The sequence below is a fragment of the Centruroides sculpturatus genome, unplaced genomic scaffold (genome assembly GCF_000671375.1).
Source record: "Centruroides sculpturatus isolate CEXI.00-Female unplaced genomic scaffold, Cexi_2.0 scaffold2053, whole genome shotgun sequence".
Classification (NCBI taxonomy): Eukaryota; Metazoa; Arthropoda; class Arachnida; order Scorpiones; family Buthidae; genus Centruroides; species Centruroides sculpturatus.
The window spans coordinates 499-13718 of NW_019386165.1; the positions used below are offsets into that span (position 1 = coordinate 499).

The following is a 13220-nucleotide window of genomic DNA, read 5'->3' on the forward strand; positions in this document are numbered from 1 at the left end:
TTCTTATAACAATCGTGATAAAAGACAACTTACTTTTCCATCAATAACTGCTGATAAACTGAGATAATCAAAAATTTCTGTGCAATATCTCCAGACAGTAACAGAACCATATTTTCTAATACATTCATCATAAAATCCATAAACTTGAGTAATCTGACGACTTTCATGATTTCCTCGTATCAATGTTATTCGATCGGGATATCTAACCTGTAAAATTTTGATGTATATATATAACAAATTATTTGCATTTTCATATAAATTTCATTCAATGAACAAACAACTTTATAAATCTCTCTAATTCTTAATAGGTCACTTTATAATTCATGAACAATAGATTAAGTAATAAAAATTAAAATATTTCAAAATAGTTTTAATAGCATTTAATAATCATTGAACTTAACCTAGAAAGAATAAATAATTTTTTTCAAATAGTATAATTACCTTTAAAGCAAGAAGCAATAAAAATGTTTCAACACTATAGAAACCTCTATCTACAAAATCACCGAGAAATAAATAATTAGTATCCGGAACTTCCCCTCCTACTTTAAAAAGTTCTTTTAAATCATAAAATTGTCCATGTATGTCACCACAAACCTAAATTAGAAAAAATTTTAAATTAACACATGTTTTAATTTTACTTCATTTGATTAAGTAAAACAGATATTGAAGGAGCAAAATGTACAATTAAAATCAAAGGAAAACTACATATTATTAAGCAATTTAAATATAAGATACTAAGATTTCATTTTAGTATCTTATATTTAAATTTGCTTAGTAATATGTATTACTTTAACATGTAATATTAATTTAAAGTAATAAAAATTCATTTCCTATAAGAAAAAGCATCATCAATATAATGAACTTTTTAATTAAAAATTATATAAACAATTCATAATTAACTATAATAAAAAAAAAAAAGGTTATAACCAATGAACCACTTATTTTATTAACTCTTTCCGAAACTCATAACCTGATTTTAAAGCCAAACAAAATTAATTAATTATGTAATTCAATAGTAACCTGATAATTTTGGCAACATCATTTGAAACTGAAATAAAATTTACTTCCATTGTTATTAAGATACTTCTCACATAAGTACTTTAAATAATGACATTCAATATATATAATACAGGATAGGATTAATTATATTAGTAATGAAAGAAAGATGAAAAAGTAATAATGTGTCCCACATTTGAAAGATATTTTCCCAAATTGAGATTATGGAAATATATGCAAGACAATACTAAAATAATAAAACTAAAAGAATGAGAATTTTTCATTTCTATACAAAGACTTTCATAATTCTTAAATAAATATTTCAATTTTGACAAAATAAATTTCTTTTTTTTTATTTTATATAAAATAATACATGTAATAAATTCCTAAATCAAGTATAAAGAATAAAAGTAGAAATTTTAAAAAGCAAATATTTATTATTTACAATCAAATATTAGTAATCAGTAAGATTCTCCTATAAGCATGTTAGATGACAATGTACTGTACAGTACATGCAATTCAGATGAACAGGATTGTAAGTCAATATCACATTTTAGAAACAACAGTGAAGTTATGATCTCAGAATTAGAAATATTTGCAGAAACTAAAAATTAGTTTTATAAGAAAAATTTTTCAAATGATTATTGGGGAAAAACTATTTTAGCAATTGTTTGCTGTAATGTCTACATTTTTCAATATAATGAAAGAGAAACTCAATATATCTGAATCAAAACATAGTAAAATTGATAACTGATAATTCTGTTAATAAAAGATCTCTAGATACTACATTTATAATATTCTTGTACAGCTATACAGATTCAGAACTAAATACAAAAACCACACAACAACTATTGATAAATCAGCAGTTTCAATTTAATAAGCTTCAACTAATGTTTTCAGCATGTTTAATGATAAAGCTGTTTGACTGGATCAAGCACATTTTAAAAACATACTGGAAAGAAGGAATATTGGAAGAAAAGTGAAAAATTTAAATGAAGCCATTCATAATGATTGATTATATCATGTAACAAAAAACAAATAGTATAAATTTGACATAAATATTAATATAAAACAGTGACAAACAATTAAATACACATGTCTATTGCATTCACAAGGAGATTTCAAATAATGACTGGGAAACAGTGTTCTGCTCCTTATAATTAGCAGACTTACTTTTTTGAAAAGATTTATAGGTTTCTGCTAACTCCATGTGTTTAAGGCTTCCTTTAGATCTTAATAGTCCAATTATTTTCACCTCTTCCCATCTTACATTGAATTTTCCAATGGAAAGATAGCTAATGCAATGGAAGGTAGACCTTTGTCCATCATATATTGGTGTTAAGTCTCTTTCAAAGGTCAAACCATTGCATTTATGTATTCACACTCTTAGTTGTACCTAAGGTCCATGACTGGTGAGACTGTATATGCTGGGTGTCCAGTTAATCCTTGTGGTTCCATAGCAATTTATACACTCTGGGATTGGATAGAAACCCAGACTTTCACAGAGTTTACTTATATAGCTAAGTTCTTCTAGTTGGTCCTTAACAATAATAAGCACAAATACTATCCTAACCAAAATATTAAATGCCACAAATTTAAAATGGAACAAGCTGTATATATTCTACTTTAAGTTTAAGTTCACTTTGCATTCAATGTTCCTTTTTCTCCTATTACATTTTTAAAATATATTCAATCCAGTCAAACAACCTGATGATGGCCATTGAACATGGTTGAAAATGTTAGCTGATGCTTTTTAAATTGAAACTGCTGATTTATCGAAAGTTGTGATGCTGCTTTTGTATATTCCTATTATCAAAAACACACACTTCAGCTTTATAATAGTTTTTTTTTTTTTTTAGAAATAATCAATAGCTACCTCAGATTTACTAAAAAATTCCAAGATTTAACCAAAATCTTATAAATAAAANGGTGACATCCAATAACTAAAATATTTTGGCAAATAATTAATAGTTTTAAATGTAAAAGTTCATTGGGTAATACAAGAATTCCTTTGGAAAAATGGTTCAATTATTATGCTACTAAATTCTCTAAAGAACATTGTTTACTTATTAATGATTAACAATTGACAACAGATGTGTATAAAGTCTTTCCAATAGAATCGGAAAGTTTTACTAATTTACACTTGAGAAGCCAAAAGGAACTATTAACTGTTTTAAATCTGGAACCTCACTTGGAATTGATTTTATTAGAAAAGAATATTTGAAGTGTTTTTCAGAAAATTTTCTTCTTACAATATTGGAAGTTTTTAACTCTATTAAAAGAAATTATACTTTCCTGGAAAAATAGATTGAATCTTTGATCATTCCAATATATAAAAAAGGGGATGTGTATGACCCAAAAAATTATCAGCCTATATCTTTGGTTCCTGCAATCGGTAAACTATTTGCATCCTTATTAAATAAAAGATTAGAAGATTGGATTATTGAATATGATATTTTGTGTCAGGAGCAAGCAGGTTTTCGACCTGGTTGATCTTGCCAGGGTCAAATATGTGTATTAAATGCATTGGTGCAATTGAAATTGTAAAAAAAAGAGAAGAAAACTTTATGCTGATTTTGTAGATTTTAGATCTGCTTTTCATACCATTAATCATAAAGTTTTATGGTCATTTCAACAAGCATTTTCAATTATATCATATTTTTAAAACAACTTATATGTGTGAAGATTATTTGTTTATGGACATAAATTATCATATAAAATGTGTAATTCTAGAGATGTGATCAAAATTATATTTTGATGTATAACAGTAAACTAATAATAGATTCTGACAGAATTTGTAGTAAATGTGGTTTGCAAACTTATGAAACTTGGGAACATGTGTTCTTTCACTGTATCAAATTTGAAACAAATAGAAAAAAGTATTTGACAAGATTTAAATCCTGGAAAGATATAATTAGTTTATCCTGTTTTTCAAAGAATGATTATTTTTGTGTATTTTATTTTGTGTTATCCTGTACTAAGCTATTTAATTAATTTGTTAAAATTTTACTAATTTCACATTTACATAATATGTTAAATTATACTAACTTCAGTTTTTATGTAATACCCCCTTGTAACAAACTACAGTTCATACAATAAAGAATTGAATTGAATTATCAATAAAAATTTTACTTAAATATTATAATTAATTATAATAATTAAAACTAAAATTTACAGTTATTGGTGAGTCTACTTGTTGAACATTGCTTTCTTCAATTAATATCTCTCTAGCTTTAGCACAGAGAGCTTTGACTTCACTTTCGTCAATCACCTCACATCTTTGTAGTTGTTCAATTTGTCTATCTAAATCACTGCAATCTCCCATTTGAAAATTCTGTAATTTCAATGTTATTTCAATTGTAAAATACTTTTTCTGTTAAATCATAAATTTTAATTTTAATTAAAAACTATTTATCTATTATTATGTTTTTCAGAAAAATCTGAGAATAAGTGAGATGTCTGGGATCAAAACATAACATGTAAAATTGCATTTTTGCTTTTTTGGGAAAAATGGTAAAAACATCTAGCTCTGTTCCATTTAATATTTCTTAACTGGACTTGTTACAGGTGTGTTGAAAAGCTACATATACAGAATCATGCAAAATTCTGAAATATGCATATCTGACAGTGCACAAAAACTAAGGCACTAGGTTGCATATGGTATATTTTGCTACTAAGTCAATGCTAATTTAAGTTATAAATATGTTCTGGCATTTAGTTTTCTATATGATAATGCAGTACAATGATGGATCGAACTGTATAATGTTAGTCTGACAACAATATTGTTTTAGATTATAAAATAATTAATATGAATGGTTATATCTGGCTTGTGTTTTGTTTTGTTATGTGTCATCTTAACAATATTTGTCTGCAATTTCTGCTTCAGTAGTATTTCCTTTGCAAACAACATAGTATTTCAAATGACAATCTTCATCCCACTTGTCTCTGTAATGCTTCTCAAATAACTTCATTACATCAGATGCCGTCTTAGCATTGAAGGCAACTCGACAGTGTGTTTCTTTGGTTGAATCTATTGCAGCATCCTTCCACAATGAAAAATATTTTCTGCAAGGTGTCAATGTTTTATGCTGGCTATCAAGAGACAAGAATATTCTTTCACTGATCCTTCGTCAAAACCATTCTTTTGCTGACAGAAATATGGAAGTGCAAATTCAAAGGGGCCTTTGCCACTTTAATCACAATGTCTTCAATCGTACAAATTACACTTATGGACCAGTCAACATACTATTCTAAATTTTGTACTGATATATACTTTGACCTCTCCAGAATTTCCTGGTGCTACTTTACCCGTTTTTCAATAACATTAAACACTCATTCCAAAGGAAAAAAATGAATGCCCAATCCATGAAAAGTACAATGTTACCTAAGTCACTACTGCAAATGTTTCATTCACCAATCATGATGATGATTTTGATTTGCCTCCACAGCTATTGGAAACTATTTTTGTCATGCCTGTAAGGTCTGCAGACATCAATGCATCATGGATCACTGAAGCAATTTTGCTAGAACTTCTTGACCTTTTGATCTTGGTCTAAGGTTTGGTTATGGCAACGGGCAATGCAACACTTGGGCAATCTGCCTTGGGGATGCCTTCTGGGAGGTCTTTTTAAGGAAACTGGCCCCTATTTAGGCGTTACAGACATGGAGAAAACCTGGAAAACTCCACATGGCCAGTCCGTCCGATCAAGGCATGAACCCCCAGTGTTCAGGGTATGAAGACCGCTTGGCCACTGGTGGGCCAATCTTGGTCTAAATGTAGCAAAATCATTTCTTTTCTTTTGCCCAACTGCTTGATAGGTACTATGCATACTACCATAAAATTGTACATATATAACTGTCTACTATAGTATGCTGACTGACCTTTGAATTTTCGCAACATCAAATTTTTCTCAAAATCAAAGACCAGCATAAGTTTAACATCATTAAATTTGTTAAGTAAAGTGTGAAATTACTTCAAATTTTTTTGTAGGCCTTTGTTTTGGATATCATGGACAATGTACACAACAGAGAAAGAAATGAGCAAGACTCTTGCACATGTTGCCAATGTCAAATCTGAACAGAAAATAAACAACCATGTAACAAGAATTGCACCATACATATGGTATCTTTTGTTTCTCAAACTAAGGTTTTTTTTAATGCAGACGGTCTCTTTTGTAATTTAACATGGTATAGGGTTAAAACAGGTGAATCTACAGTAGTGGCCTCTGGTAAATATTGATTTGAAGTATTTGCCATTGTACTTAACTCAATCTGTCAAAAAATGTATATGGCAGGTTTTGATCCCAGAGCACTCGTGTACTATATTAAATTTTGAAAATAATTTCACTTTCAAAATTTTGACATTTTTTTTAAAAGTAAATATGAAGAAACAATTACAAAAACACAAATTCACTACTTTTAATCATTAATATATAAATATTTAAGATAAAGTATCAAAACAACAGTATTTTACCTAAAAATTAAGGCTTAAATTATATTAAATCCTGTGTTCTTTTCCATCCAAACCACCAAAACATTTTCAAATCAGCCAATCTAGATTTGTTTTTCTTGATATATTTATCTGAAATATAAAACTGTTTTATTTTATGATTTTATAATATTAAATAAAAGTTAATTTAAAATAACTTTTATGGACAAATTTGACGATTATAAGTTAGGAAAAGTAATATATATTCATTTTCTATTCAGCATCAACCATTAACATTGAATATTCAGATATATAACAATTTTACTATTCAGCTCATTTGCCAACTAGTAATTCTGCTTTTTTTTATGGTCATAACATTTACTTTATATATATTAATCAATCATATCAACTACTAAATTTTATATATATTAAAAAAGTCCCTCAGAGTCACTTTAAATACAACTTCAAAAAAAATCAGAATAGGGTGAAAAAAAAAGTCACTTAACACCCCTGCTACAGAATATAGAATATACCCAAAAAAAGTATATTGAGCACATCGTGTAACGTGCATAACTCTTAACCGTTCCAGGTAGTCAATAACATCTTTCAGCAATAAATTCCTTGTGAAATTCTGACCATAAATGATGTGTCACATGACCCCTTCCCATTTACAGTTTTGGAGTTGCATTAACACATGTTTTGGAGTTGCATGTTACAGTTTTGCATAACAAAACTGTAACATGCATGTAACACACATCAATCTGTTTCCCCCTTGGTCTAATGTGTTCCTGACGTGAGTGAATTAATGTTGGGTACATTCTATATTCTATGATTTTCTTTCCCACCATGTATTTAGAGTATTTTATAGCCACATCATCATCATCAGTAGCAAACAAAACAAGACTGACTTAAAATATTAAAGAAATAAAAATGTTTGATATTTTTATCGACATTTAACAATTATTTTTTTATATTCACATTCTTACTGGGGGACTTCACCCCATACACCAATACAGAATATTCATTAGAAAAATTTTATAAAATTGATTCCAGTCAGTAGTGCTATTTCTATGTTTTTTTTTCTTTTTGTGATAAAAAAATTGCCATGATCATTTTAAGTTAAGCATTATATACATATACACAGGAGTCACTCTGGAAAATTTTTAAAAAATTGCCAACCATTTCATCAGTTTTTAATTTTTTTGTCACTTCAAGTTATTTATCGCCACCAGTTTTACTTACTAATTATTGCAGGTGCTGGTAGCCTTATCGGTTTGGAGTCTAGAAAGCAAAAGTTACATGTTAAGCTGTCACTTAGAAATAGAAATCATTTTAAAATAATTTTTAAATTATAATACAAAATAACACATTTGATCACAGACCTTAAATAGTATTTCATATGTTCTGTCATGTCAAACTCTTTATGCTTTAGTCTAATGATAAAAGATCAGAATAAAAAAAAAATAAAAAAATACCATTCCAAAAAAATCATAAATCTGGAAACGCTGGGCAGCATTGTATGAAAATTGCTCTTTGGTTCTCAATGTCACTTCCTGCTTTCCTGTCTGGACTTGCTGCATGACATTATGACATTGTTAGTTATGTGGTGCACCAGACTCCCACTGCACAGGAGCTTGATATTCTGCTGTTTTTCCTGAAGTATGCTTTGTGATTCAATTTAATACTGAATGGTGAAATAAGCAGACTAGTTTTTATCACCACTTTAATAAAAATATCACCAAGTGGCAATTTTGATACTATGCAGCATGATCAGATATATATATATATATACATATACATATACAGTATATAAGAATGGATAAAAGAGAAAATACATAGCAAAATTAATATCCTTTCATATACTTTAATAAATCTTGAGCTGAATCCACTTATTATTACATATGAGAGAAGATTGGGTGATATGCATGTAAAATGTGTGAAAGCAGTTATTTCTATAAATTTTTCCCCTTCTCTCTCTCAGTAAAATTATCAATATAAAATTCTGAATAATTTTTTCATTAATTTTGATTTTGTCAATAAATTTCTTGATTAGAAAAATGTTTTACTTTAGTCAGACTAAAATTATCATCTGTTAAAACAATTTAATAATTTAAACAAATTTATTACTAATAATTTTGATATTTTATAAACCATTTTAATTCTAAATTATTAATTTAACAAGCAATTATTTATTGTGATGTTGTCACAATGCCGGATTGCAATTTTTAATCATAATTTTAATTTATTTAATTTAAAATATATCTTTTCCACTTCAAATTACTAGTGTCTTGCCTCTCCCTGTATATCATACTTTTCTGTTAACAGTAAAGTCATCATGCCAGTCATCTATTAATTAACTGCTTTCAGGAGAAAATTTTTGAATTGAAATAACGTAATTTCTGGTTTGCATCAAAGTTTGTATATAGTTAATTAGGGCTTCCTGCCCTTAAGATTTTCATATCTGGTCTTGTCTTTCATCTATCTAACTCTGTTCTCAAGATTATGGAAAGACAGACAACAGTGGGAATTTACAGGTCTACAATTTTTTCAAATTGCAGCCCAATTATTAAATTTTTTAATAGATGACACTATCTATCTCAAAGTTCTGTTCATTGAGAAATTAAAATTAATCAAATCAAAAAATACTATTTAAGTCATGAATTCATTATCGTCAATGTCTATGTTTGGTATAATCCTAAATCAGGTCATTTTAAAATGTTAATTATTACAATTACCTGTTATTAAATACAACTGACCAGATAAAAATAAATTTTGCTAGTCTTCAAATTCTGTTGAAGAATACTTTAATTTATTCATTGTTTGCCACTCCTATTTACTCAGCAAGTCGAAGAAAGCTATATACTATATGAATTCCTTAGAGAGAATATAGTATATTCTCTCAGAAGTTTTTTATTCACTATCTATTCAGAGTTAGATAGTGAATAAAAGTATTACTAAAGCCAACCACATATGGCAGTGGTTGACTTTAGTAATATATTGTATTGGGTTTTCTTAGTGTTGTTTGGTGAATAAAAGTTCTGGAATGTTTTGAATTTATTTTTATCATCATTCCACTTATTATTTTTTTGCAAATATTTTATGTAATAAATCATTCTAGTATAGAGTATTATCATCATCAATTTGTTTTAAAAATAAATTCCATTACATTTATCCATACTACCAATCTGTATCTTGTACTTTTCTTTACAACCACTTCTTCTTTGTTAAAGTCCACATATCTAATGATCATAATCCTTTAAAACATGTATTCAACTTTCATGTAGGTAATGACTGTGAAAAGAAAGTTCTCCTCTCATGTAAGCATTTTTAAACATAACTTCAAAAAATTGATCTCAGAAGACAAAAATAGGTAAACTTCAGTGAAAAAATATTGTGCTGCATTGATTTCATCCACAGTTATTACTACAATTGTTATTATAAAAATAGCTATCTATGAATGTGATACTATGCGCTACATTTTCATAACTTATACATAGTAAATCTCTAATTAAAAACTCTTTAAACAAACCTTTCCAACTAGCAAACTCTTCAATATGCCTCCCAAATTCAATATTACAGTTATTAGCATAAATTTTTATATCAGGAAAAAATTAAAATTTTATCTACAAAATATTTACATTCATTAATTTATTTCTAATAATTTGTTTCATATTGTTAATGAAGTTATTACTTCTATAAAAAAACAATAAAAATTAAATTAATCAGTATTTGAGATGGCTGCTTTTGAAGTAACAGACAAAATTTTTTTAAATTCACATTTACCTTTTTTTCCTCTACATTTAACCTGTATATACTGTATAGCACAAATTCTTCAATTTGTATTTATCAGCATAAAATGGATTATGTACTTTGACTTATTTTTCTAATAAAATGAATCAAAGTTTGATAAGGAAGGAAAAGACAAATTAACTAATGTAATCAACTTTTGTATGACTGTTGAAAGAAACATGATTAAATTAACATCCACTTCTCATCAATCAATGACAAACACTGTTACAGTCAAAGCTCACGATAAATTTTAAATGAATTATTATATTATGTAAATTTCATTCATTACGGTAATGTCATTTCAAATACTGTAATTTTGTCTTATACGATGCATGACTGTATTGAACGCATCAGAAGTTTTATTCATAGTATAAGACATATTTAGCTTATAGGATGCATCCTACATTTAAGGTAAATTTTAGATATGAAAAAGTGCATCTTACAAGGTAAAAAAGATAATAAGTTTTATAGGTCTAGAAAATACAAGAATTGATCCTAAAAAAATCAAAGATGCTCACTACATTTATAGATATAAATAGATAATTACAGTATATCCAATATTGAATAAAATATAAATCTTCATCTTGTAAAAATTAAGTGAATCTGAAATAAATACAATTGTCAAAAATATTAATCCAAGTAGTTTTATCCAAATTGGTATTATTGCTAACAAAGGCTCAATGCTACATATTTACTTCCTCAAGACTTAGTTTCAAACACAAGATTAAAATTCCAATTAAAGAATTCCTATCCTTTTAGGAACTTTTCCTTTCTGGTAACAGTTCTGACAACAGCAGAGTTGATGATCATTAATAGCTGTTCAAGCTTCTCATTACAGAAGATTGATCAGTTGATAAGTAATAAATGCTAATACTTCTCAATTCAATACCAGGCATTTCTGAATTCAAGTCAAATTCAATTTTGACTAACTGGTTAACTGTTTAATTTACTTGACTCACAAAAGAACATTCATACCCTTGACACTAGAATCCTTTAATGTAACAATGCTAGTTTGAAAGACAATGATGAATAATGGAAGTAGGCAAAATTATAGCCCCAAGTTGAATATGTCTTTGAGATAAACAACACCAAATAGTACATTAAAAAAAGAAAACAAAAAAAAGCTATTTAACATGCTGAGTACCAAATGACCACCCATGGTCATTTGCTCTCTTACTACTGAGACAAAGTGATCACTCATAGGGTGCGTTTACTTCTGAGCTAATTTTACTATCAGCACGCTCAGCCTGTATACTTTCGTCCGAGTGCCACACTCATTGGCGTTTACTTTAGAGCTATGTGACGTCATGTTTAGCGAAATTGGTAAGCTCTGAGTGCTAGCTAGTTCGTTGTCGAGCTTTGCGCTAATTCAATATGGCTGCTCTCATGAAAAAATTACTTTCTGTACAAAGTACTAAAAATGGAATTAGTTTTCGAAAAATAAACGGCAGAAAATATTTTTATTGGTAAATTTCAATTATTTGTTGTGTAAAATGTTTACAATGATCTTTTTTTCATTGTAAGGTTCAATAGCTTTAGATGGCTTTTTTCATAAACAGAGTTAATTAATGTGAAAATTTAAGTTCGATTCATTGTTTATGATTAAAAGTGAGGTTTAACTAATACGCATTTGGAATCTTCAGAAATGTTATGTTCAGAGCATTAAGTAAATCGTAAAGAAATGAGCAGCATTAATAATACAGTAATCCAAAATTACATAAGTTTGTATACTTGAATGAATTTTCACTTACATATGGGAAATGACTTCTCGAAAAATTGTATCATTTGAATACCATTTTTTCATTACAAACTAAACTTATATGATGACAGAGTAATACTTGTTTCTATTGAAATAGGCTACTGCTTCTTCAGTTGATGTCTTAATAGCCATACGCTTTTCATCAATAGAGCCTCTAATTCCAGGAAAACCAGATTGGGTATAAAAAGTTCCATTATTCTTACATCATCTTGCTGTGTGCTGGCCAAGAGTTCATTTTTAATTTTCACTTAACACTAACTTGTAAGAAAGAATTAACAACTTTATTTAAAATATTCCACGCAGTCCGTCTAAACATATTAAAACGATCGACAGTACCCTTAGAGGAAAGAAAGAAAGAAAAAAGTGTTTTGTATTTAATACCAATTATTTGTTAATTTTGAACTCAGTTTAGTTACACCACAACAAAACAACGTCACATCTATTCACTGGGTAAAACAATTGCTTTAAATATGTATTATATGTATGTATAATCTACTATTCTCTTATAAACTGCATCTAATTTCATATATTACTTCGTATAAACAAACCTGAATGATTCTTGATTTGCCAATGTCCATAGACAGCATAAAAGCTGCTTTTGAGGAGACACGGGTCGTCTTCCAGAGGAAGTAATTTTTCGGTGTCTATAATTGGGCTTATTTTTTAGAGGAGAATTTCAAAACATTCTCTTGTAAGTCTAAGGTTGTTTAAAATCGGTTGGCTTATAAAAAGGTAGAGTCTCTTCAATAAAAGTTTCTATCTTTTTTATTTTACCTTTCTTTTCTTTTTTCTGTTTTCATTTTTCTACAGTTATATCCACAATATAATCATCCTCGTCCGATTCGGAATCAAGTAGTTATATCTGTAACGTAACATTTAAAATAGCAGCTTTGACAATACTATTTGCAGGAAACCGCCATATTTCTTGTTAGCGTTCGCGTTTACTTTCGAACTGGACATGTAAGCACGAATACACATGCTAATGACGTCACTTCCGGTGTTCGGAAGTAGCACTATTAGCTCAGAAGTAAACGCACCCATAGACATTTTCATTGTTGGTTTTACTGGTGGACATTTGTATTTTATCCATAATAAAGTGTTGGCCGGTTCCATAAGCATATAACACTGGTATTGGGTTGAAAATTAGATCACTGTGAAGATTATATGCCTTAAATAAAGACAGTTTGATATAATAAAACATGTAAACTTAATGGAAACTGAATATTTTAATTTTGTGTTCTGTTTAAA

General features: G+C 28.2%; 1 protein-coding gene across 3 annotated transcripts in view; it reads right to left on the reverse strand.

Moving 5' to 3' along the window:
- LOC111613884 (serine/threonine-protein phosphatase 4 catalytic subunit B-like) overlaps positions 1-13220 on the reverse strand; it is a 23558-nt gene continuing 10338 nt past the window's right edge. The window contains exons 1-5 of one of the 3 annotated variants that reach the window (XM_023355239.1): positions 10208-10409; positions 6470-6577; positions 4172-4330; positions 442-594; positions 1-207 (exon numbers count right to left, since the gene is read on the reverse strand). In XM_023355239.1, coding sequence (XP_023211007.1) covers positions 4-207; positions 442-594; positions 4172-4321 — 507 coding nt within the window. In that variant the 5' untranslated portion in view covers positions 4322-4330; positions 6470-6577; positions 10208-10409 and the 3' untranslated portion in view covers positions 1-3. Of the gene's footprint in view, positions 208-441; positions 595-4171; positions 4331-6469; positions 6591-10207; positions 10410-13220 lie in introns of those variants that run through there. The other 2 variants (XM_023355237.1, XM_023355238.1) reach the window with 2 other exon arrangements.